Source organism: Podarcis pityusensis (genome assembly GCF_964106645.2).
Source record: "Podarcis pityusensis genome assembly, chromosome: 8".
In the NCBI taxonomy this organism is placed as follows: domain Eukaryota; kingdom Metazoa; phylum Chordata; class Lepidosauria; order Squamata; family Lacertidae; genus Podarcis; species Podarcis pityusensis.
In genome coordinates this window covers 33,167,051-33,190,785 of record NC_138033.1, presented here as the reverse complement: position 1 = coordinate 33,190,785, position 23,735 = coordinate 33,167,051, and the positions used below count along the sequence as shown (strand labels likewise).

The 23,735-nt window shown below is 45.7% G+C and overlaps 2 protein-coding genes and 1 long non-coding RNA gene across 8 annotated transcripts in view; 1 reads left to right on the top strand and 2 right to left on the bottom strand.

The window, feature by feature from the left end:
- Positions 1 to 540: 540 nt before the first annotated feature.
- Positions 541 to 12,387, bottom strand: LOC308484696 (alpha-taxilin-like). 4 transcript variants are annotated; one of them, XM_081019673.1, is made up of 11 exons: positions 12,229 to 12,387; positions 10,455 to 10,702; positions 9,376 to 9,702; positions 8,743 to 8,834; positions 6,958 to 7,132; positions 6,175 to 6,365; positions 5,018 to 5,137; positions 4,655 to 4,729; positions 4,125 to 4,217; positions 3,811 to 3,906; positions 541 to 2,825 (listed from the first exon to the last, which is right to left on the bottom strand). In XM_081019673.1, the coding sequence occupies exons 2-11, from the start codon at positions 10,666 to 10,668 to the stop codon at positions 2,481 to 2,483; spliced, it is 1,728 nt and encodes a 575-aa protein (XP_080875799.1). In that variant the 5' UTR covers positions 10,669 to 10,702; positions 12,229 to 12,387; the 3' UTR covers positions 541 to 2,480. The 4 variants fall into 4 exon arrangements, with proteins under 4 accessions (XP_080875799.1, XP_080875801.1, XP_080875800.1 ...); XM_081019675.1 differs by lacking the exon at positions 12,229 to 12,387 and adding an exon at positions 12,160 to 12,178; XM_081019674.1 differs by lacking the exon at positions 12,229 to 12,387 and adding an exon at positions 12,011 to 12,123.
- Positions 12,388 to 12,541: 154 nt separating this feature from the next.
- On the top strand, positions 12,542 to 15,550 carry LOC308484713. The gene is made up of 2 exons (XR_013990090.1): positions 12,542 to 13,159; positions 13,395 to 15,550. It is a non-coding gene; the product is annotated as an uncharacterized lncRNA (long non-coding RNA).
- Positions 15,551 to 17,076: 1,526 nt separating this feature from the next.
- KPNA6 (karyopherin subunit alpha 6) overlaps positions 17,077 to 23,735 on the bottom strand; it is a 32,302-nt gene continuing 25,643 nt past the window's right edge. For all 3 annotated transcript variants that reach the window (XM_081019677.1, XM_081019678.1, XM_081019679.1), the window contains exons 11-14: positions 23,309 to 23,434; positions 21,544 to 21,671; positions 19,658 to 19,836; positions 17,077 to 18,982 (exon numbers count right to left, since the gene is read on the bottom strand). In XM_081019677.1, coding sequence (XP_080875803.1) covers positions 18,795 to 18,982; positions 19,658 to 19,836; positions 21,544 to 21,671; positions 23,309 to 23,434 — 621 coding nt within the window. In that variant the 3' untranslated portion in view covers positions 17,077 to 18,794. The remainder of the gene's footprint in view (positions 18,983 to 19,657; positions 19,837 to 21,543; positions 21,672 to 23,308; positions 23,435 to 23,735) is intronic.

The following is a 23,735-nucleotide window of genomic DNA, read 5'->3' as shown; positions in this document are numbered from 1 at the left end:
CTTTTTGGTTAAGAGGTTTTAAACAGAAGCTGAGTGGCCCATACAAGGCTGCTGTAACAATACACTGGATGGTCTTTGAGGTCCCTCACGGCTCCATGGTTTCCTTTTTTAAAATGTAGCTAGAGTTCCACTTAAATTATAATACAAATTAGGAAGACCCCTTGTAACTTCAGTCTTCAGTATTCTAGACCAATAAAAATAATCTGAGTTGTCTTCTTGAACTGGAACCTGAAAGTTTGGTGTTAATGCTTAAGAAGTCTAACACTCTCTCTAAAGCACTACATTGGTTTTATTTCTGAATCCTAACCAAAAAATGATTTTGAAGCTAAGCAAGTGAAAAATATTTCCCAGACCCATTTTCACCACTTACAATACACATGAAAGTGATACAAAAACTGTCCCAAGCCCCTTGAAAAGGGCCAAAATACCATTTTTAGTGAATTGGGATGGACATCTGGAAATTGGTGCTGTGTGCCAAACTCAATAGCCTGCCTCAATATCCATAATGGTAGCGGAGAAAAAAGGAGCACAGACATGCAGTCAAGTTTATGTTCATTTGTATTGGATACAAAGATAGATATATATAACAGATCTAGATATTGCCTGTACCACTGCATTAAAAAAAATTGGAAGGTTTTCTTGAAACATCTCAGTGTTCAGTTCTGTCCCGCTCCAAGAGTAAAGTTCTATCCCCCATTTACATTCATCAGCTTTTGGCCAAGCCCTGCAAAGTATGAGGAAGAGGATGGGAGACGGCCCATTCATAGCATAGACTTGCTCTCCCCACCCCCACCCCAGCCCCCCATGCACCCTTGAAATTGCTCAAGGGTTGAGGGACCCTCCAGAGCAGATTGGGCGTATGTGGGGAGAGGGGCTGTGACAAAGGTGAAGTCCTGCCATATCTGCTGGTGCGATGCTGGATGTCACCCAAAGCTTTGATGAAATCACTACCTCCAGTAAGAGAAACAAGGAAGCAAAACAGCTCTGCAAGAAATCTGCCAACTTGAGTGAAGTCAGATCATACAAAATGCATTGCTAATACTGTTTCCTAAAGCCCAGCTTCCTTTAACACACGAGTGTTTGAAGTATATAGGGCTGGGCCTGAATGGTGCCTGCCCACAGCTGTTCCCAAACACCAACACTCAACAGCTCAAAACACAACTAACTGAGGAATAGGCAGCTCAGCAAGACAGGAATTACAATAAAGGCTAATAATAGCCCCAGAGAGGAGGGATGCAGAGTTTTAAAAGCAAAGAAGGCAGCTACTAAAACGCAAAGAAGTCTGTAGTTGGGTTTTAAGCCCAAGAAGCAGCAGAAATTGAAATCACAAACAGAAAAAGCCTCTATGCGTTTAAACTAGCCATGGCAGCACTGAGGACTAAATAGGAAACCTCTTTTTTACTGACATGGAGCTGTGTAGACAAAGTGGCCCAAGGAAAAGTGCTGTTAAGATAAGGAAACGGGAGTCCGGTCATGGAGGACAATCTCCAGGCAGCTCCTGATGTGTGTTAAGTTTGTTTCTAGTTACTGGGCTTTGCTGCCTGGGAGGTTAGGGTTTCTCTCCCTGAGCCTCTGGGACTGTGAAGGACGTTTAGTACCAAAGTATCCCAAAGAGGAGTATATAACACATGCAGGGGATTCACTCCCCCTGCCCACCCCACCCCCAGAGCATTCCTCACACGCAACCATGTGCACGGGTGCTCATCATGTGCAAAACACTTAAGGAAGGAAAACCTTTGGATTAAATCTTTAATACATACACTTGTGCGTGTATAAGCATAGAGGCAACTGTGAAGTCGTAAGGCTGTTGAAACATAGATTCTGGAAGTAGCAAAGTCCCAGAGAGGATGCTCCCCACCCACCCTCTCCTCAAACCAACAGGGCTCTCAGTCTCTTGTCCCCGTGAAGCAAAGTCACATCTACTTTATTCTCCGCTTTCCTGGGGGAATCTACATGCTAAAAATAACCTACTAGATTTCAAACTCCTGAGTCTCCTGTTCTGGTTTTAAGCCTCTGGGTCTGGTCAATATATGAGAAAAATAAGCAAATCCTCCAAAGGGCCCCCTGATGCCAACCTCCTAAATTTGCATTCATGGCATAGCACCCACAGTGAGATGTAGCAGCCAAACTGAGTTTGGGGGAGGGGAATAGGGTTATGGTTGGCAAGATTCCCCCACGCCCATACTTCAGAAGGTATTTTGGTGAAACTGCCACACACTTAGAGATGTTCACACGACACACAAGAATGTGGTTCAATCTAGTTCCTAGGCCTATATATAAAAAGTGGGAGTTGCCCTGCACATCATATCGTGTAATATATAGTGAGATAATTTTTATAAAGCAAAAAAGAAAAGAAAAACGCCTTCAAACTTAAACTGGAACACCTTAAGTGCCTGGGGGTGGGGGACTGAGCTTTGTCACCCCAGGCCTGGGGCCCAGTCTCTGGAGAGGTATGCCCGCCTCTCCCCCTTCCTCCATCTTTACTCAAGAGAGACAGCAGCTTCATCCATCTTTTCCCGAGCAGGGGCTCCTCCTATGCTTGGCTCCCCAAACCTCTCGGCTGGTCCCGTGCAGCACACCGCCTGTGCCAGGGCAAGGCACTCCTCCACGGTGGTGCCCTGAGGTGCCAGCTCCTCTGAGCTGCCTTGGGATGGGTCCTTTGGTGGTCCCTGGAGGTCCGTGCTGGCAGCAGGAGGCACAAGGGCACACAGGTCCTGCACCTTCTTGTTCAGGTCATTGCGCTCTGTCTGCAGGGCCCGGCAGAGCTTCTCCAGGCGCTGGATTTTCACTTGGAGCCCTTCCAGTTCTTTGTCCCGGAGAGTTTTCTGCAAGGGGGAAACAAAATCAATTTCAGGGCCAGCTTCTGCCTGCTTGCCAAGGTACAGAAGAGATCATGAAAAGGCGACAAAAATAAGTTGCTTAAATACAGCTGCTAAGACGTTAGGAAAGCTGCTTGTTCATTAAGATGGGAAATGTCCTTAACCAGCTTACAGGCCAGCTCTGGACCAGAGACTAACTAACCCTCAGCCACACCCTCCCCTCCTTGTACCACTGGGTGTAGAAGCCCCACAGCAAGTAGTGCAATGTGTGCTCTGGAAGAAGAAACTTCCAAGTACAAGGACAGGGAGGTGCATATCCCTGCTTCTTTCCACTCCTCTCCAACTCATTGTGGCATCGAGGTTGGCCTGGAGCTTCTAGTCCCAGCCAGCAATGAAGAACAAAAACAAGGGCACCATTCCTGGGTTGTCTTTCTGTCAACTGGCCAGTGCCCAACTGCAAAGCCAGGACTGAGCGCCAGGCAAAGAGCAAGAACAAAAACTCAAAGGCTTGTTGAAAGGAATCCTGACTCAAGAGCACGGAATGCCAAGAGCAAAACTAAGGAAGTGAGAGAGCAAGAGAGGTTTCTTCTGATGGAGAGGATTTGTGATTTCCCCAAAATGCCTTTCCCCCCCCAAAGAGTGGCACATAGGGAGAAGGATGCTTCCAAGGACTGAAAAACTACGCATAGGCCATCTACAGGTCGAGACTTCAGCAAAAGGTTGCTCAGCATTTCCAAGCTCATCTCTAAAACTACAGAGGCACCAGCATCTTGTACTGGATCTGCCAATATTTATTATTCTCTCCTGAGTGCAGAGTCAGGGGGAAAATGAACATAATCTATTTAGATCCTTAAGGATTTCAAAGATTTGAAGGGGTGGGCACAGTTTCAATCCCTCATAGGAATTTCTGAGGCCTGTATGGCTATGCATTTGACCCTGAGACTCGTTTTCCCTAGAGAAGTCAATGTGGGTAAGGCAGGGGCGACGTTACCTCTTCTGCCATTTCCAAAAGGGCCTTGTTGCTGCTTTCCCAGCGGGATCTGTACATTGTGGTCTCTTTCTCCAGCTTCTTAATCTTCTTTGTCATCTATGGGGTTGCAGCAAGGAAGGAAAAAACAGTGAAAGTCAGTCGGTCCTGGGACGCCGGCAGAGAAAAAGTTCAGGGGCTGTCCTCCCCTCCCAAGGCAGCAGCTCAAAGGGATGGGCTGGTGCACTTCAGAATTTAAGCGTTGTTCAACAGGAGTGACAATTTAAGTCAGAGCCTCTCCTCCCACAGCACATGAAAGCAGCACGAACATACAGTACCTTCTCCATTTCTTGCTTGAAGGTTGTGAACACTTCACTGCTTTTGGATAGTGTGTTCTGAAACTCTTCAAACTTTGCTGTGTAGAGGGCCAGCTGGAAAAAAGGAGGAGGGAAGGAGAAGAGTTAGTGTCTACAACTCTTTCTTTAGATCAGGGCTGAGTAAGAGAAAGGGAAGTGCTCTCTGACACACACACACACACACACACACACACACACACGCACACATTCTTCAAGCACCATTTACTGAAAAACAGTGCAAGTGCAGAGGTTGGGTGGGAAGAGGGAGCTACTCAGGACTCAGCTGGGAACTCAAACTAAACCATCTTAAGTACCTAAAAACCTTCCAACCCAATTTAGGTTTGGATGAAGCAACTGTTCCTTTAGCCATGCCCCTGTCGTGACCAACTGATCCTGCCAGCAGGTCACAAGAAGGAAAATTGTTTCCCCATTCTAAGAAAGTGGATTTTGTATAGAAAATGTGAACTATAGCAAGGGGGGCGGAGAGAGAAGAGTGCCACCCACGCACACACCTGCTCCTTGAGATGCGTTTCCTGTTGCTTCATCAACTCGCACATCCTCTGGGACTCCACGGCTTCCTTCAATAGCTGTGCAAGAGAGAAGGAACAGGGGGAAGGCAATGGAGTAAGAGAAATTAACTCCCCACCACCACCACTGCAGGAGAACAGCGCCCTGCAGCCTGGAACTTCCCTCCACTCCATGTTTAGAGGATCAATTAAGAGGCAAGCAGGGCCTGATGCAGCTTTGTGGAATATCAAAGAATCCAAGAGGAGGGGAAAGGACTCCCTAGCTTGGACGCAGCTCTCCTCTTAAGAGATGCTCAGCTGCGGCAGCCAGACTGGGGCTTCTCCTTGGACCATTTGAGCAAGACTCACAAAGTCTTTCTCCCGCTGATGCCTGTCCTCAGCCTCCTTCAGCATCTCCTGGGCCTGCTGGAGCTTGGCATCCACCAGCTGCTGCTGCAGGTCCTTGTGTTTAAAGACCTTGTCGATGTGCTGCCAACGGAAAGACAAAACAGGCTGTCAGTCAGCAGCAGCAGCCGCTTCTGGCAAATGCAAGAGCAGAAAGTCACAGGCACAATACCAAGACACAAATATCACTTTTATTTTTACAAGTCACGTTAGCCAAAGGAAAGCAATCGCTCATGGGGAGGTTGCCTCTGGCATACCAGAAAAAAGCTGCAATGTTTTGGTTTTTTTCTGAAAGTGAAAGCATTTTAATTTGGGGGCCTGCATAGGACAGGTCAGTTTAAAGCCAGTGTGCAGACTCAGGTATCAAAACGGTGCTTCTTCAGTTGCCAACAGGCCACTTGCTACAATGAGCACAGGAAACTGTCTAATACAAAGTCAGACCCTTGGGCCATCTAGCTCAACATTCTGTATCCCAGCCTTCCCAAACCTAGTGCCTCCAGATGCTTTGGATTACAAGTCCCATCAGCCCCAGCCAGCACACTTCTCAGACTGATGTAAAAACCAGAGACCCCAAATGCATATTTTTGATTTTAGAAATGTTTCAATAATTGCATTTAACCTTTGGCTAGACTGCATCCATGAATGATTCCTGTGTGCCTGCATTTTATGACTCCTAGTAGCTGCATTCCTTTCCTATCTGACCCTGAAATTGGCACAACTGGTCACTCAGGGTGTTTTGCCGTGTCTGTTTTGAGTTAGCACCAGAGTGAAATCTGGCACCTCCTTGAAAGGTTCCAAGGAACAGATAGGGACAGGAATGTCAACAACCCTGTCAAAGGCCTGGTTGCTAAGGAAACAGTGATAAAGTGGGACATTTGCAATATAAACTCTAGGTCCCTAACTGGATCTACTGAAGCTTGCTGTAATTCCCTTGGTTCTGTGTTTTATTTAAAAGCTGGTCCCTCACTTGGGTAACAAACAGGTGATGTAGAAGTAAATTCTTATCAGAAGACTAAAGTTGCAGAGATTTGGGGATACGTCTCCTCCCTACCCCAACATTCCAGTCGTCCCTCACCCCCCAGTCACAATGCACACCCCACCGCTCACTGTGGGCTGCACACCTCCTCTCGCAACTCATACTGCTCAATGAGTTTCTTCAGTCTCTCGGCTAGCTCCATATTCTCCTGGCGTAGCTTGGAGTTGCGCTCATTGTGCTGCTCCATCTGCAGCTGGATATCGTTGAGGGTCACCTGGAAGTGGGATGTCACCTCCTTACGCTTCTCTTCTTCCTCCCGTGCTCTTTGGACACCTTCTTCCTAGAGAGACAGGTTGGAAAGAACATGTGAAAGTCAGGGGGCGGAAGAAGGGCGAGAATGAGGACTCCTGTGGGCAGAAGGCTCTCCGGGTGGGGATACTTGGCACCCCCCTTAAAGGGCTTCTGTTCAGTGGCAGCGATGGAAAAGGGAATGGCTGCAAGTCACAGTAGGCAGAGCTTAGCTAAAATCGTACTGGCTCGCTGGAGAAAAGCAATTATTTATCATCCCTTATTGGAAAACACCTGCTGAAATCCAGTTCAGAAGCTGTTATCTTCTTCCTTCTTCCCCCATCCTGCCCCCCCAACCAATTTGTCTACAAAGTCACAGACTGGGGTCTCCACTGTGATCATTTAAAATCAGCCAAAAGGGCAACCTAAGACATCCAGTATAGCAAGCCAGGAGCTGCCCCCACAACAATGTTATCTCCCTTCTTAGGCTGAACTACGCTGCTTGGATAGGCTTTCTTTTGACCCCAAAGGTGCAGCAGCGTCACACAGGTCTCTGGAGGAGAGGCCTGCACAGACACTGGTACAGCACCCGGGGCTTTGATGGGGGTGGGGGAGAGGCTACCTACAGGTTGGGCCTCACTTGCCTTGAGGGTGCGGTTGTGCCTCTGGAGCTCCCGGCACAGGCTCTCCAGCTTGCTGCGGGCCAAGATGGCCTTGCTGTGCTCGCTCCGTAGATGATCCTTCTCCTGCACCAACTGGGTCTGCTTCTTCTGAAGGATTTTCATTTGCTTCTGAGAGTTTCTGTGCTCCTCCAGCTGGCAGGACAAAGAGAAGCAGACCAGGACAGGCATAAGTAATGGTATCCACATAGCAGTAAAACGAGTGTTCCCAAACATATGAGCAATAAGGACAGAGAGGAGAGAAGAGGGAAAACTAGTACTGAAGCAACATGGTGGAGGGATGCATCATCCTGGATGGCCCTTCTGTGCTAGAAATACAGCACTCTTTTTCTGGCTAGACTAAAGGCCAATGAATTTGGATAGGCAGATCCCTGAGCCACAAGAGAGATCAGCCACCCAAGTCCCAATGGGCAGCCTTCTTCCCTGGATGCAACTCTAATTGTTGGGACTCTCATGTATTCTACCTCTGCAGTCCTTTTCAGTTATTATAAAATCTTAAGAATGCAAGCAGCACAATGCAGTGTTGGGCATCAAGATCTGAAGGGTGTTTGTGCCACTTAGGCAAACAGACTTGTAAGCCCCCTTCAGACCTTACTGTTCAAAGCTGAGGGTATCCTGCATTTCATCATGAGGAAGCTTCTGTCAAATTCACATAACGACGTTAAATAGTGTCCAGATCAAGGAAAGTTAATAGTACCACTTTATTTTGACTTGGTCTGACCCCACCTGGAACACTGTGTCCAGTTCTGGACCCCGCAGTTTAACAAGCATATTGAGTAGGAAGCATGGCACTGCAGATATTTTGCCATAGATTGGACATTGCAAAGACTATGAAACTCCAAAGAAGGTCAGTTGAGATTGTCTAAATTGTCAGTGGATTGATATGCATTACACCTGACACTGTGGGTTTGGTGAACAAACTGGGGCAGAGATGAACCTGAACAATAACCCCCTATTACAATCAGGGGTAAGAGATAACTGCCACTGGAAGCCATTAGCAGAAGTACTCTTGGTCAGTGAACAATGTGAGAATCCTAAAACTGGAGCCACTTGTGCCTAAAGTGTTTTAGGTATTTCACAGGTCTAAGGCAGCTCTCTTAACCCCTTAACTGGTAAATCTTCTGGTAAAGCCTCCTTTACCAGTGGTCTGGGAAGGCCTGCTCTACAACTCCTACCCACCCATCCTGTCAGCACTGGCAGCAACCTGGCAATAAGCATACTGCTGCCTGCGGTTTAGTTTAGGATTCCCAAGAGGCAAGGCACTGCTAGAAGCCTGTTGAGCACTTCTGCTTGGCCATAAAAGAGTCTCCTAGTACAAAAGGAGGGAGCACTCTGCTGCCTGGGTGTTTTGCATTCCTCATCATAGACAAACTACTTTATCTATGGTCCCTATGAAAAACTCCCAAGTCCCTTGAAGACAAAGTTTGCCCACTTAACCAGGCGGTTAAGTGGGATTTGGATATGGCATGCACGTCCCCAACGTTTAACCTACACTTGCACCAAACTATAATAGCATATGTCTTGGCTTTAGCAGACGAGTTGGGTGATGGAGTCCCACTTGTTCTGAACCTGTTATGACCCACAACAAACCATACAAGATTCAAAGGAAAAGCATGCACACCCTGCCCCTGGCATCTGGTTTCCTCAGAGATAAGCTCTCACTTTCAGAATAAGCCCTCTCCTGTTGCCTCCTGCACTAATACCCCACTCAAGCATCCCTCCCTCTCACGTTGCCAGACACTGACCAGTTCAGCATACTTCTTGCAGAGGGCTGTCAGTTTCTCCTCAGATGTGCTGAGTGTGTTGAGGGTCTGCATTAACAATGTGATCTCCTTGCCTGGAACACAAAGGATAATATAGACACATCTTCAGATCACAATGAAAAGAACTAGGGGGTGAAGAGTTTGAGACCTAAAGAATCTAAGGAACTAGAAACCTGTAGACTATGGAAATTACTACCAGTTTTCTATAAGCTTGTAGATCGGGGTGGGGAGGCAGGATGTGGACTGGTCTCTGCTATACACTTTCCTGCCTGCCTCATTGCTCTATAACAAAGAGCATTTTCCAGAGAGCAGCCAGCTCACATTATATTTTTTCAGTCATCATCATGTGAAAAATCTCTGCCTTAAGCACTCTACAATCTGAACTTAGGCAGTCCAGAATGTCTGTAACAGAAAGAAGTTGAGTCAATACCAGCCACAACAGCCCTGGCATGACTATTCCAACATCAGAGCACAGCAGGCAGAGAGACCAGAGGCCCATGAAGAGATTGCAACAGTATGTGATTACTCTTTAGCAAGGGCAACAGCGTTTAGGATTAGGACATAAACTGAGGATGGGACAGCAGAGCAGAGCACTATCAGGAAGGAACCACCTACCAAGCCCCTTAGCTTTCTTTTTTTCTTGGGCTCGTTTCTGATCCCGCTCGCCGCCTTCATCACTGGTCCCTCTGGGTCCCTCTTTCTCTCCATTCATCTCAGGGCAACTCTGCTCCTGCTCGCCATTCCTTGGGGACTCACTCCGGCACTTTTCTGCCTCATCCATCTCTACAGGTTCACTCTGCCCATTGTCATCTCCTGGTCCTTCCTGGTTTGTATCCAGGCAATATGTGTTCAGAATGTCCTCTAGTTGTCTGCTTAGCTCTTCAGAGACATCACAGCTAACCGGTTGGTGGGGTTGGGATACAGCCTCATCCACCAAAAGTGCTGCAAAAGGAGTAAATGAACAACACTATTTAACATTAATACACAAGATGTTAAATGTGTGAACATGTGCAAACTGGAGCGAAGGATTTTACTAACTAAATAATATCAAATATTATTGTGTTTCAGATCATTGTGCAAAGTTTATAGAGTCTACTAGAATAGCATATAATATTTCAAAATATTCTGCTCTTAATGTGCTAGACATTTTACTAACAGCACAGAAGAAATGAGCTGTTTTTTTCCTGTAAAATAAGGCCTGGAAACTGATAACAGAAAATTGACATAACAACTAACTTCCTGGGTAAGGTTCAAGCAGTTAACAAATAAGTACTTTACATAAACCACTGCATATATTGCACTGAAAATATATAACAGTCATTTTTATTTTTTTTTGCACTTCTTAGCCATGTAGACACTAGTGTTTAGTAAATAAAGTGCTGGGAATAAAGGTGGTACATTAGGATTACAGCACGGGGGAGGAGGGGAAGAGATGAGACCAATGCTTCCTGGAAGAGAGCATGGTATGGCCTCAGATGTGCTTTAGCTTTAGAATTCTCAGTCGATGAAAAGATGGGCATTGTGAGATTTAAGAAAGTATGCAATAGAAACAACAATCCCTTTTAGCGGTGGTGGTGCAAAGACAAAGGAAATAAATGTTTAATGCCACTAGCAGCTTATGGCTGAAGAAAAATGTAAAGGGATATAAAAAAATTAACGTTTGAAAGGGCAACGGGCCTCATGATAACACATACCCTCTTTCTTACTCTGCTCCTCACTCATTGGGTTTTCAACATTTCCGTCAACCAAAGAGTTCAAGCTGCACAACTCAGGCTGGTGTGGACATTCACAGCTTTCTGTAGTCACTATGGGAGCCTCAGCTAAGTCTTCCAACCCCAGCACACTACTCATTTTGGAAGGGCTGGCAGGTAGAAGGACAGCTTTGCTTTCCCCATCTTGGCTCTTCATTGTAAGTCACCTTCCAAGCCACTTCCAACAGCGTCTAGTAAAAGAAAAATGTGGCCCTCTGTTTAGCATTAAGTTCAGAGGATGACTGGCAATTTCAATGGAAATCAAAAGTCATTACTAGATAAGAAAACACCACATTCAAGAGAAAGGATAGTTGCTGGTGCAGTCATTGAAATCATGTATCATTCATTACAGCTTGGGACAATTTGTATGGTCAGCATAGCGGAGAGCTTTGCTCTCATAGGTTTAAAAACACCCCTGATTTATCTTCCTGCCCTGGCCACACCCATCCCCATCAGAAACAAGGTAAGAGAGGCCTGTTAAAAGCTAACATGTGAACCCTATCAGTTGAGGGAACCTCAAACTCCTAGCCCATTCCCATTATACCCCTCTCCTATGCAAAAAAATATGTGGCACATTTCCACACAGTCCCAGAGAACATTGCCAGTCCCTTACAAGAAAACAAAATGCCCTCAGATGTTCTCTCATGAACCCCAAGTGACTTACCTCTCTGTCTTACCAGCCAAGGCCCACTCCAGGGCTGGCCCACCCATGAGGCAAGTTGGGGCAGCCACCTCAGGCGGCAGGGTCTACAGGGACAGCAGATCCAGTCCCCAAGGAATGCATTGCTGCCCCTCCCCAATGTTCCCTCTGCAGTGGCCTCTTGGTGAATAGGAGGCACTGCTGGTCTCCTCCCACTCATTCCCGATGTAGAACTTTATCCGCTTGTTCCTGATGCAGATCTTCACACACCTCTTCTCTTCTGGGCAGCTTTGTGCCATTTTGTGGTTTGTCTCAGGTGCCAAACTGTCTTGGGCCAGCACTTCCCTGCTCCCACTACAACCGCCTTAGGGCATGAGCAACTCATGGGACCCCTCCTTCCCTTAGCTCAACACCATCTATGATTTTTATTCCCTCAGCCCTAACACCTTGTTATTACATGAGTTGGGAATTCAGGCCCCAGATGCTCCCTGCTTGGCTCCAAATGTTCGCCTGTTCACCTCCCACACCAAGCCCTGGCAAATATACCCCAAAGGGCCCCCTCAAGAGAACAACACTACTGTTTCTCCCTCTTCCATGCACACAGCTCAGCAGTCTACTGACCTCAGCCCCCGTTTCTTTGCCACTCAGTCAAACACCCCAAATACCCGGCGTGGGTTTTACTGCTTTTACCAGCCCATGGCTGCTGCCGCAAGTTTCCTTTTAGGTATTTCGAGTTGCTGCTGTGTTTACCTTTGCAACTTTGCGGGACGGGGAAAGAAGGCCTTATGGAAACCCACAGGCCTCCTCTTCCTCCTCCTGCCACTCAGTCCCAGCCCCGCTCCTCATACAGTTTGCCTACCTTTCCAGCCAGTCCCAGCCTCCGTCCTGGCCCACTCGGGACTCCTCCCGCCCCCCCAGCCTCAACTTGCCGACCCCACGACGCATGCTCCCCCGGGGAAAGGGCGCTACCGCGGCCCTCCCTGCTCGCCACACGACCACGTCACTCACTCAGACTTGTCGTCACCCTTAGTGCTCTGACGTCACGGCCCAGAGGTATGACTGTTCTACCAAACTCACCGCCCAGCACCCACGGGGCTGCTCTGCTCGCTTTTGCTTTTTCCCTTTTGCTGCTCCGCCGCCACTCTCTTCTTAACGAGTCGCCGCCGCCGCCAGCGCTTCCTCCCGGTTCCAGTCTGGATTTAGCGGTTCCAAAAAGCTCGAGAACGCAGCTCCGGCCCCGGGTCTCAGAATTGCGCATGCGCCGCCAGCCGCCGCCAGCCAATCAGCGGGAGCGGCCGGGAGAAGCATGCTGGGAAACTTCGAAGGGGTAAGAAAAAAGCGGCACGCGAGGCGGGAGTCTGGGCTGCACTACAGCTCCCGGCATGCATCACTCCGGGGGAACGGGGCGGGGTAAGAGGCAGCCTCGTTAAAACTACAACTCCCAGCATCCTCTCGAATGCGGTCTCGGGCTTCTTGCTGGAGAACAAATCCCGGCTAGTTCCACGCACCCACCCCAAGCAAGGAAGGTGGCAAAGGGAAAGGGATCTTACCCAATGGCAGGGCGGCGGCTCGCAAGGGAGAGCTTTCATAATTAACATTTACACTGACCCTTAAAATGCTAAAAGGGCTTCAGATGCGCTATCTGGTTGTACTTAGAAGCGTGGAAGGTAGATAACCTTGCTCCCTATTAGAGCGATCATACGTCCGTCCGTGCGTGTTGAGATTCATCCTTGGCAATGGTCGCTTCGCTACCGCGGCCTTAAAACAAGCCAGGCTTCCTTAGATTATTAAAACACTGAAATTTAACCATACGGAAATTCAGATGAAGAGGTCTTACGCAAGACCTGTGCCATTAAAAAAAAAAAAAAGTTCCAATGTATATGTGCCACAGTTATTGTCTCCAAGGTAACCCCTCACACGTGTTGCTATCTTGAGAGACTGTGAATGATGATAGTCCAACACGCAGCAATTGAAAAAAGGCTAGCTGACGTTGTTTGGGCTAAGCAAGGTTGTAGAATCATAGAATCAGAGTTGGAAGAGACCACAAGGGCCATCGAGTCCAACCCCCTGCCAAGCAGGAAACACCATCAGAGCACTCCTGACATATGGTTGTCAAGCCTCTGTTTAAAGACCTCCAAAGAAGGAGACTCCACCACACTCCTTGGCAGCAAATTCCACTGTCGAACAGCTCTTACTGTCAGGAAGTTCTTCCTAATGTTTAGGTGGAATCTTCTTTCTTGTAGTTTGTGATCAGGCAAGGAGCAAATGGGCGTGACAAACCACTCGCTCAAAAATAAATGAATAAAAATTTTAAAATGCTAATAGGCTTCCACCACATCCATGACTTCTGATGTGCACCATATTTTTACTTAACAGGTTTTCTGCAGTATGAGGAAATCTGAATTAAACATATGGACAGGAAAAAAGCATGGTTTCCCAAGTTGCACCAATTCTACAATAGACTTATCAGATTAATGCAGTTATTATTGCATTCCCTTATTTTATCCTGTTTGCTAATTATGTTGTTTTCATCAATGTGATTTATTCTGTCTGAAAGGCGAGCAGATAAATATATTGTTAAAACCCCAGAGAGAAATAAAAGTGCACTTTGCAGTGCATTAGTCTAGTTTTATCCATATAGCAGTATAAAGCTTCTAGGTAGGAATTAGGTTTCCTTAAATTTACTAGACTATTTATGCCAGAAATAATTTTTCTAGATTTCAATTGAAAATTTCAAGTATATTATCACCGTTCTACATTTATCCAGTTCACCAACATAGCAACCCTCCTATGAAGCCTCTTTAGGTTCTGTGGATGGTTTACTCCTCCCCTTAAAAAGTGCAGAGTTGAAGGGGGAAACTGGAACAGTGATACTCTATGAGATTTTCAAGGACTAGATTAGTTCTACTGGATCCAACTTTTTCCCTGGATTAGGCCACTCCCTCACGGAGAGGAAGTGCATACATGAATACACACAGTTTCTTTTACAAGGGATCTGGGTAAAAGTGGCCAGAGGGGATGGCACCCATGTCACTCAGAAATCCAAATATCAACCTAAAATGACAGTCAACAACCTCTAACTTAATCCTTGGAACATTATAGACTGCAGTCCCCTTTCCTTCAAGCAGGAATTCTATTACTCACAGGTCTTGGGCTTTTTGTTATCAAAAGAATTTAGTCTTCTACACAGTAATAATACAGTAATAAGTTTTCTCTCCCAGTCTGATGACCAGTTAGCCAAATGACACTTCCATAGTAAAAACAACCACCACCCCAAATACTTCTACCTTTGTCTGCTATGAGAAATCATATCAGCTGTATTAAGATCCTTCACCAAGGTGCTCAAATAAGGGGCATATACATTATGCCTCACACTCATCTGATTTTTAAAAATCATGCTAAGAGATATAAACCAAGTTTTCTACCACCACAACAAAGTTGCATCACAATTACTCGCTGGAAAGTTTAAAGCAGCTTTCATCCACCTGGTGTCCTCTAAATATTGCTGGACCGCAACTATCAGTACCATTCAGTACTGGCTAGGGTTGGTGGGAGCTGCAGTGCAATAGCATTTGAGGGCACCAGGTGGGCAAAGCCTGCCTTAAAAGAAGCATCTATTTCTGATTATGTCCTTTGAGATGTGATGGGTCACATAATTTCTTAAGGCAAGAGAGGGAATCCTCAGAATGGATGCTTTCAGTAGTCCAAGTCCTGGTCACAGTGGCCTTGTCCTGTTCCAAAAACGGTATTATTCAGACCTCCAGAACAGCAGGTAGGTGAGTAGGCAAAGGAATCGTACATATTTTTTTACAGAACAAGTAGATCTGGATACCTACTTAAGGTTCAAGGAGTCTGCATATTTACATGCATATTTTAAAGCAAACAAAGCAGACCAACTCTACTTTCACATCATTGGGATCGTAAGGAAAAGTACATTTGCCCCTCATGTAGCTAACGTCTTATGAGGAGTGTGAGAGAACAGAAGAGCTTGGTTGTTGGATGAGCATCATTCAGCCCCACCTAAATTTCTCAATCAATGTGAGCAACAGTTGCATTTGTTGATATGCTTGTATTTGAGACGAGGCAGTATGGTTTTTAGTTATAAACAGACATATTAAAATCAGCCCTGGCCTGACTGGAATTCCTAACAAGTGGGGAAAGAATACAGGTAGGAGTTGTGTGGCACAGGAATTTCACACCATCAGCTGGGTGTATTACAAAGATTGTACAGAGACATCAGCATATAGATCAAATATATTAAAATCCACTTATATTTGCATAATCGACGTACCTGGGGCTTCCCCCCTTGCTCACTCTGCTTCCTAACCCCCATCTCCTTGCCTCAGTTTCCCTCCCAATGACCATAATCTGGTTTTTCTTTCTCAGCTTCCAAATCTACATAAAAGGTCATAGTATCTCCTCCACCCAGCCACAGAACTTCCCATCAAAAGGACAATCTCTCTCTCCACACACCTCAAATTCTCTCACACCTGACCGGAAGAGCCTCCCTCAGTAGCTGGGAACAAGAACAGCAGGGAGGAAGTTTCCCCTCCCAAGCACATTATAGTGGCACCACCCTCTCCCTTGGTGACCCATGTGGGCTCTAAGGTGGATTCCTGCAAAGGCCAGCTTCCAGGCATCAGATCACTCCATGTTCCTCTTGCGTCCCCCAGCAGCTCAGCCTGTGGTCACAGGATGACAACAGACCGGTACAAATTCAGAGAGACGAGGATGTCGTTAAGTAGCAAGAGAAGGTCTCCACCAGTTCTGTTAACAAGCCAGCCTCTTCCCATCTGCCACTTCACAGCAGCAACAACAACATTAGGTCAAAATAAAAGAATGGAAAGAAGGGATAAAGGGCCACTTCATTAGCACAGCTCAGAGAGCAGCAGATTTTGGCTCCTCCTCTCCCTGAACTTTTCCACTTTAGCTGGACTCTAGAAGAACATGTTAACCAAGAATTTGCACCTGCATGGTACACATTCCCCACATTCAATTTTAACTTGTACTAAGCCTTTTGAGGGAATATGTCTAGGCGTCTATATTGCTTTGCTTGTGCTCGAGACTTTGGTTCATTTAGATCAGGAAAGGGAAACTTGTCAGCCCTTTGGAAGGCATTTGACTCAAGCTCCTACCAAACCAAGAAAACTTGGCCAATTGTCAAGGATGATGGGAGCTGTAGTCCAAACATCATCCAGAGAACCACAAGTTTCCCACTCCAATTTATATTACATGGAAACAAAAACAAAAAAGGAAAAACTGCACCAGGAGGATGAGATTGGTGTGTCAGTAAAGCAGACTCCTCCACATGCTGCGACACGACTTGTATAACCTAGCCTTAGATCCAGGAGAGGCACTTTCTATGACCTTTTGGGTTATTTCAACAGGCAGAATTCTTGTTTAACTTTTATTTCTTGCAGCAAGAACTAAGAAGCCCATATATTTACTGTGGCTGTTTTTCTTCTGGCAGGATTTCAAATCCTAGCATCAGTTTAAGGCAAAAAGGTAAATAGTGAAACTGTCTCTATCCCCCCCCCCTTTATATTCCCTGATCTATGCCTGTACGGTGGGGACCTTCAATTCAATACTCTCTATGCAAGCATCTCTAAAATCAGTACCGTAATTATTTTATTTATTTATTTATTTTTACAACTATGCCACCAACTGCATAAAGCAGTGCTGCCCGGCAGTTAAGAGTGCCGACCCACCTATGACTGCCGAGTAGATTCAAAGCCTCAGCAGCATCAAGAGAACACTGTGGCCTCAGTCAGGAGTACTTTGCCTCCATTCCCCTTCAACAGTAAAATGATGTTAACCTACCTCGCAGGGTCACTGCAAGACACAAATAAAAGCATGCATGCCATTTTGCACATTGGATCCTGGATATTGCTAGTTATGTTAAGGAAAACAGTCTTCACTCCAGTCTTATCTGAATTGCAATCACTGAATGCACAGATGTAGTTTATTAGTTTCCTTGGCATTTGTTTCACTTTTTTTTCCTTTTAAACAACAAAGAGCAAATCTCTATTACAAAATGCAGCCCAAGGTTTCTTATCCAGCTTCACACCTGCCTGAACTTCTCTTCTTGAATGCTTTGGGAACCCTGAATTCAAATATCGGAGAGTGAGAAGAAGAAAAGGGGGAGGGGATATGTGCATACCGTAAGCATTTAAGCAATCTGAAGGGGCCATTCCCCATCGCAGAAATAAGCTGATAGTTTGCCTTGGCCAAGTAATCTATACCTGGTAAAGGGAGTTCAACTAATCTGGCACTTCCTACAGTAGGTAAAAGGAGAACTCAAGATAACCAAAGAGGTTTTCATGGCCATGTGTTCCTAGGCAGGCCTGCCACACAGTATCCTAATATATATACCTTAGAAGAATTATAGTTCCCCCCCTCTGGAGACCAAATTAGACAAATATCTACGTGTATATATAATATATAAAAAATACAGAGCTTTCTCTTCTTCATTTTGAAGTAGAATGTATACGACACAGTTGAGCAGGAGGTAATTCTGAGAAAACACAGGCCACTTGACTCTTTGAGCTGAGAGCAGATTGTGCACCAAGTGCAGGCGCAAGACCTGCTCCAGGAAACATGTCAGGTTTGTCCCCACCCCAGCCAGCCAAGACCCAAAAAAGGGAAAGAATTCCTTTCAAAATAAATGACATGGAACCAAAAGGCTTCAATAAGGTTTGAAATTTTTCTTCAAGTAAAGATGCAGGATGAGGTTTCCTCCACCAGTTCAACACTTCAGTCAGTAGCAAATGTAAGAGAAGCCCACCTTCATGGTTAGCTGTGCTTTGAGTCCTTTGAATCGAGGCCTCTTCCTCTTCCTTAGACTGGGCCTTCAGGAGACAGTGGGAACTGCTGCACTGTTTGAATTCTGAAGCAGTTCAAAAAAGAATCCCTCCACGAAGGACAGTCTTTCCGATGCCTGGTGGGATGGGGCTGTCCAACTTTTCCTGCATCTGGGTACAGGAATATTTTTGCGGAGGGGGCAGGAGCAGCAGCAACTTGGCCCAAATCCCTTGAAAAGGTGCTGTTTGGCAAGAGGGTTTCGGGGGGGGGGGGAGACACAGAACAATGAGGGCCAAAGTGCTGCTTTTGGCAGATCAATCAAGAGTCTTTAATAAAAATCAAGATGTGCAAAAAAGAATTTTTTTAAATAGTTGAACCCAAGCATCCAGGATTAAATTCCTTGGTTGTGATCTACGTTATTTTGCCTTCTCCCACTGGAAAAAAGTCATCTCTCAAGTACCCAAATGAAGATACACATTTGAGGAAAAAACCAACACAAAAAACCCCAGAGGAAAACCACACACTAGAAGGTGTAACTGATTTACACCTCCACTTTCATCCACCTCAGCACCTGCTTTTTTGACACACATGTGCAGCAGCAAAAAGAAAAAAAATGTATTGTGTGTAAGAATCTCTCTTTTTCTGCTTCTTCTTCATGAGCGCGAAGTACTGCTGCCATGTGTCAGTGAAGGAGAAAGCTGTTTTGCAACAGGTGGAGTGGGCACTTTGCAGCCTTTTGTTTGGCTGAGAAGAGAACACGGCTGGGGGTGTGAAGGCTCTCTGCAGTTAACTTTCCAACAAAGTTACGATGTTCTCCCCCCTTCCCCCACTCTGCACACATGTTATAGCTGGAAGCCTTCCATGGGGGCCTCTGGTTGCTGGAATATAAACTGCTGCTGGGCCTCGTCTACCTGGGGAGCCAAAGTGGAGTCGTCGTCGTCGATGCCAAAGTAGTGCTCAATCAGATCAAAGGCTTTCTGGTAGATCTCTTGGTTTTCATGGCTCTGGAGAAACTCTATTTTATCCAAGCCTGGAGGAGAAACACATTGTCCTTGTTATTATGCATACACAGCTCCACCACCTGGTGCTATGCTATAGCTACAACTATGGAACTCACTCCCACAGGAGGCACTGATGGCCACCAACGTGGATGGCTTTAAAAGAGGACAGGACAAATTTATGGAGGAGACAGCTGTCAATAATTCTGCCCTCGTGCTCAGAGGCAGTAATGCTTCTAAATACTAGCTGCTGGAAACCACAGAAGGAGGAGAGAGTGGTCTTGTGCTCAAATCTTGTTTGTTGGATGGGAGCTGTAGTCCCAAACAGCTGAAGGTTGGCAAAGGTTGTGGCAGGGTTTGGGGAGACTAAAGAGGTGTGCCAAAAAGTTCAAGGAAAAGGTGGACCTTTGAGGAAGTTGAGAGCTTCCATCACACCAGTGAGTCTGGGAGGCGGTTCTGGCCATTAAGAGAGAAGAAAGAAAGAAAGAAAGAAAGAAAGAAAGAAAGAAAGAAAGAAAGAAAGAAAGAGGAAGGACTTGCAGGTGGCTGAGGCTGGTGGAGATGGAGGAGCATAGGTCACATGCAGGTATGTGTGAGGATGTGAAGGAAGAATCACTGACAATTTATTGGGAAATGTTTGCAAATGAGGGTATACTTATTAAGTTGCCTCGGGAAAAGAGTTTCAAGATGCAGACTGGCCAACTCACCATAAGCTTCCTCAATGAGGCTGCAATAGGGGTTGATGCCAGAGCCATTCTGCTTGGCCTCCTGTTCACCCAGTCGCAAAATATTCTCCAGGCCATTCAAGGCCACTTGAACGATCTTGGAGTCCATGACAGTCAGAAGGTCACACAGGGGCTTGATGCAGCCAAGATTGACTAAATACCTGAGAAAGGGAACACAAATGCTCAGAACTTCACCTATGTTCGAAACCAAACCAAAACAGGCAGACGTTACTGACTGAAGTTCAGGCCAAATTTATGTAACTGTTTCAAGTGGGGGGGGGGAGGCAGGGAGGTAAGTAACTCAAGCTTGCTTGGAATACATGCCCTTCTGCCCCACCATGTTCTCACACAAAAGGGCTGGGTTATGGCAAAAGATGTGAGAATGGTACTCTGTCCCTGTTCAGGAGAAACTTTAGGTAAGCTTGGAGATGCAAGAGTCTTGGAGGATGCCAGGGTTTAAAAACCTGCAAGGTTCAGCTGAAGTTAAAAGTGCTGAAAGTAACAGAAAAAGCATGTCCTGGTTGCCAAGTTGTGCTACTCTGTTTTTAGACATGTACATTTTGATCTACATTCTATTACCTCCCTCCAAACCCCCAGGGAAGTGCTTGCCAACCAACAGGAAGATTACAGTGCTCTCAACAAGGATGCTGCACTAATCATCAGACTTACCTGCTGTGAATTAATACTTTTTTAAAGAAGCCTTTGTTCTAATGAAAAATGTAGCAATTTAACGGTCTGAGGCAATGAATTCCGCATACACTGTGGGAAATATGCCCTTGTCTCACCAGTAATACTGATGATCATCAGTTTCTGGTGTGTGTTTGTTGTTGTTGTTTTGAATAATTTTAAATTGGGTTTTATAAACAAGGCTCATAGGAATAATAAATGATACAAATAAATAGACCACATCTTCTCATGACATTTGTAGCACAATAAATTTGCAGTAATATCTACAACATATGGAGCATTATTAGTGGTCAATGTGCAAGTTATTGGTTCGGCAATTGCTTTAAACAAAAACAAAGGTGAAACAGAATAGAACAGAGTTAACAGATAACATTCAGCATCACACAGCTAGACACCAAATCAGGAGTTCTTGCAGTTGAGCTTAGATTAAGTATGAGTGATAGTCACTGATGAACATGGGAGGCGGGTTCAGAGTGAAGATAATAATTCATCAACTAGATTGGGCTAAAATGCTGATGGGGAGGGTCGTTCATTTTCTGGAATACTGGAATACTGGCATATGTTGTGAAATTAAACCACACTGGGGCAAAGCCATCTTTCTTGATCTGTCGATATGTTAACTATAGTTTATTTGTTACTCTCTCAAGGAGGGCTGTTTCCCAAACTATTTTGTACCAATTGTCTATTGTTGTGATAATCAGTTTCTGTTAATTATAAAGAAATAGGGTGTGTGGAGTGAGAGAGAGCTCTCCTCTTGTCCATGCTCCTAACCTGGTCCTCCTTTCTCATGAGAGCAAGAAGTGGGGGGAGGGAGTTACATGTCACTCATTCTTCCTACCACAAATAGTGTCTCTTTCTGACCAATTCTTAAGTCTCTCAACAATCCATCCCTAACGTCCTCCACAATTTAACCAGTTCTTCCATATTCTTTAAAAAATAAAACAACACAAAATAAAATAAAAGGCAGCCCAACGTAACTGCAGAACTCCTCTTTCTACCCAACTTATTTAGTCAAAGACCATAAATGCCAGGTCAAGACTAGGCACGATGTATGCTAACCCATCCCACAAGTCCTTTCACGACGAAGTTCTTCTGGAACTGTGGGTAATGAGAACACTGATACAAATAGGGAGGGGAGCCAACTGGAAAGACTTTGCAAAATGAGAACAGCCTCAACGTACTTGATCTGCTCTGGGGTTCCTCCTGATGTCGCATTTGTGATTGCCCAAGCAGCTTCTTTTCTTGTGCGAAATTCAGCCTTCTGCAAGATCTCGATCAGCACTGGGAAAATGTTGGCATCTATGACTGCCTGCAGGGGGAATGTGAAAAAGAGAACAGTGAGTTCTTCTCCTGCAAGAAGGAACTCCTGCCATCCGTATTGATGGGACAGTTCAATCATTCCATCAGCTTCCCTTTCTATGGGCTCACTCTCCCCAAACTGGATTCTGGCTGATGTCTCTTCCCTAAATTTGCTTAGGCTCAGGCAAAGCTTTCCTTATAGTAGCCTGGCAGTATTGTCAGATAACTTTCTTTAAACCACTGCCCTTTGTGCAGTTATCACTAGCTACTGTTGGAAAGTAAGAGAAGTTTCCAACAACAATTTGCCACATGGCAAAGGAAGAGAGGATGGAAAGGGAGCTGCTGCCGTTTCAGAAAATTAGGTTCTCGCTGGCACTCAACAAATGAGTCCCACAGCTCTTTAGATTCAGGCTTTCAAAAATTCTAGCAAGAAATTCTGGAGAACCTCAGATGTCATTTCATTAAGTTTTGCGGTCTTTAATACTTTGAGTTGGTGTGTGGGGAACCTCCAGATACTGCTGAACTACATTCCCCATCAGCCCCAGCAAACATGGCCCATGGCTAGGGATGATGGGAATTGTACTTCAGCAACATCTGGAAAGCACCAGGTTCCCCACACTTGACTCAGAAGGTAGCTATTCAATATCTGCTACAGGCTTTGCAAACCCATCTTTTGAAAAGGAGCATTTGGTTTCAGGTCAAATGATTGGGAAAGCATGTGATGGAAGGTTCCCAGGTATCTCAAATGAATTAAGATGCAATTTGGGGAGTATATGTTCTGAGGGGAAAAACACATTGTGCTGCAGGTGACTGCTGTAGAAATCATTTGCTACCTTCAAAAAATGCTACAATTCCTTATGATCATCAGTCATTGTCCGAGCCATGCAGCCAAGAGCATTTTGTTTGCTTTGACTACTATCATTTCTGCAGTATTATTCAAGGAGAACAAGTCTCAGAACACCTCTACTTAGGAGATGCAATCCAAAAGCAGGCAGGCAGGCAGGCAGGCTTGTACAACTGCTTGGTCCAGAAGAATTTCTTTCTTTTGAAGAAGCTTTCACATTCCAAAGTATTTTTGCTTTAGCAGTAAGAAACTGCCTACTTATTTCCATCCTTACAATTTGTAAAAGTTGTAGGAGCAAGATTAATATAAATCTCCCACCTAACAGCTTTCCCCTCCCTGCAGTATCCCCAGGCTTGTACCGTAAAGTACCATAACAGTATGGCTGCCACACCCCAGGGCTGGCTTTCTCAGGCACCTGCTAAGGTCAATACTCCAGCAGTGGCCTGCTGTCAACTGCTATAGCCTTCTGGCCCTGTTCCACCTCGCCACTGCCACCTGCACACCCTCTCCCTGAAAGCAGGCAGGTGAACAAGCAGTAGTGGCGACAAGGAGGAGAGTATCCCCTTGCCCCAAGGGCTGACCCCAAATGCAGTGCTGGCACTGTTATTGCATCAGCACCCAGGTACCCAACAGGGAGACTGCTTGAGAAATAGCCAATTATTTCTCAGCAATAATGAGAATGTATTCTCATACATTCAAACAGCAGCAATTATGTATGCCCTTCCCATGCCATCTCTCCCATTACATTACCAGAGTAAAAGACCCAAAAGGTCTGCTGCCCTTTGAGTCAAAGCAAGCTGTACCTGTATCTGAGCACTGTTCCCCGCTGTGACATTGGAGATCGTCCAACAAGCTTCTTTCCGGATAGACTCTTTGGAGCTGCTGAGTAGATGAAGGAGACAAGGCAAAGCTGAGCAATTCAGGATCACCTGAAAAGGGGAAGTTGAAGAGGCGCTTGTTAGAGACAGCTGCTCCTACCCAAAAGAAGAGCACCAAGCTCTTGCTCTCTCGCTATCTTGAAAAGTCTCTGTTTTGTTACAATTCACAGTGGCAAGAAACAATCCGGCTTTCCCTGTATGACTGCAAATCCACCCCCCCCCCCCAAATGAAGCCAGTGTTTGCTTTGATGACACTTTCACATCTTCTCCCAAAAGCCTAACAGAAATGCATCTTCCAGAACCAGGCCTCTGCAGTGGTTGTAGGTTCCCGTATCCTGAATTTGGGACGGCC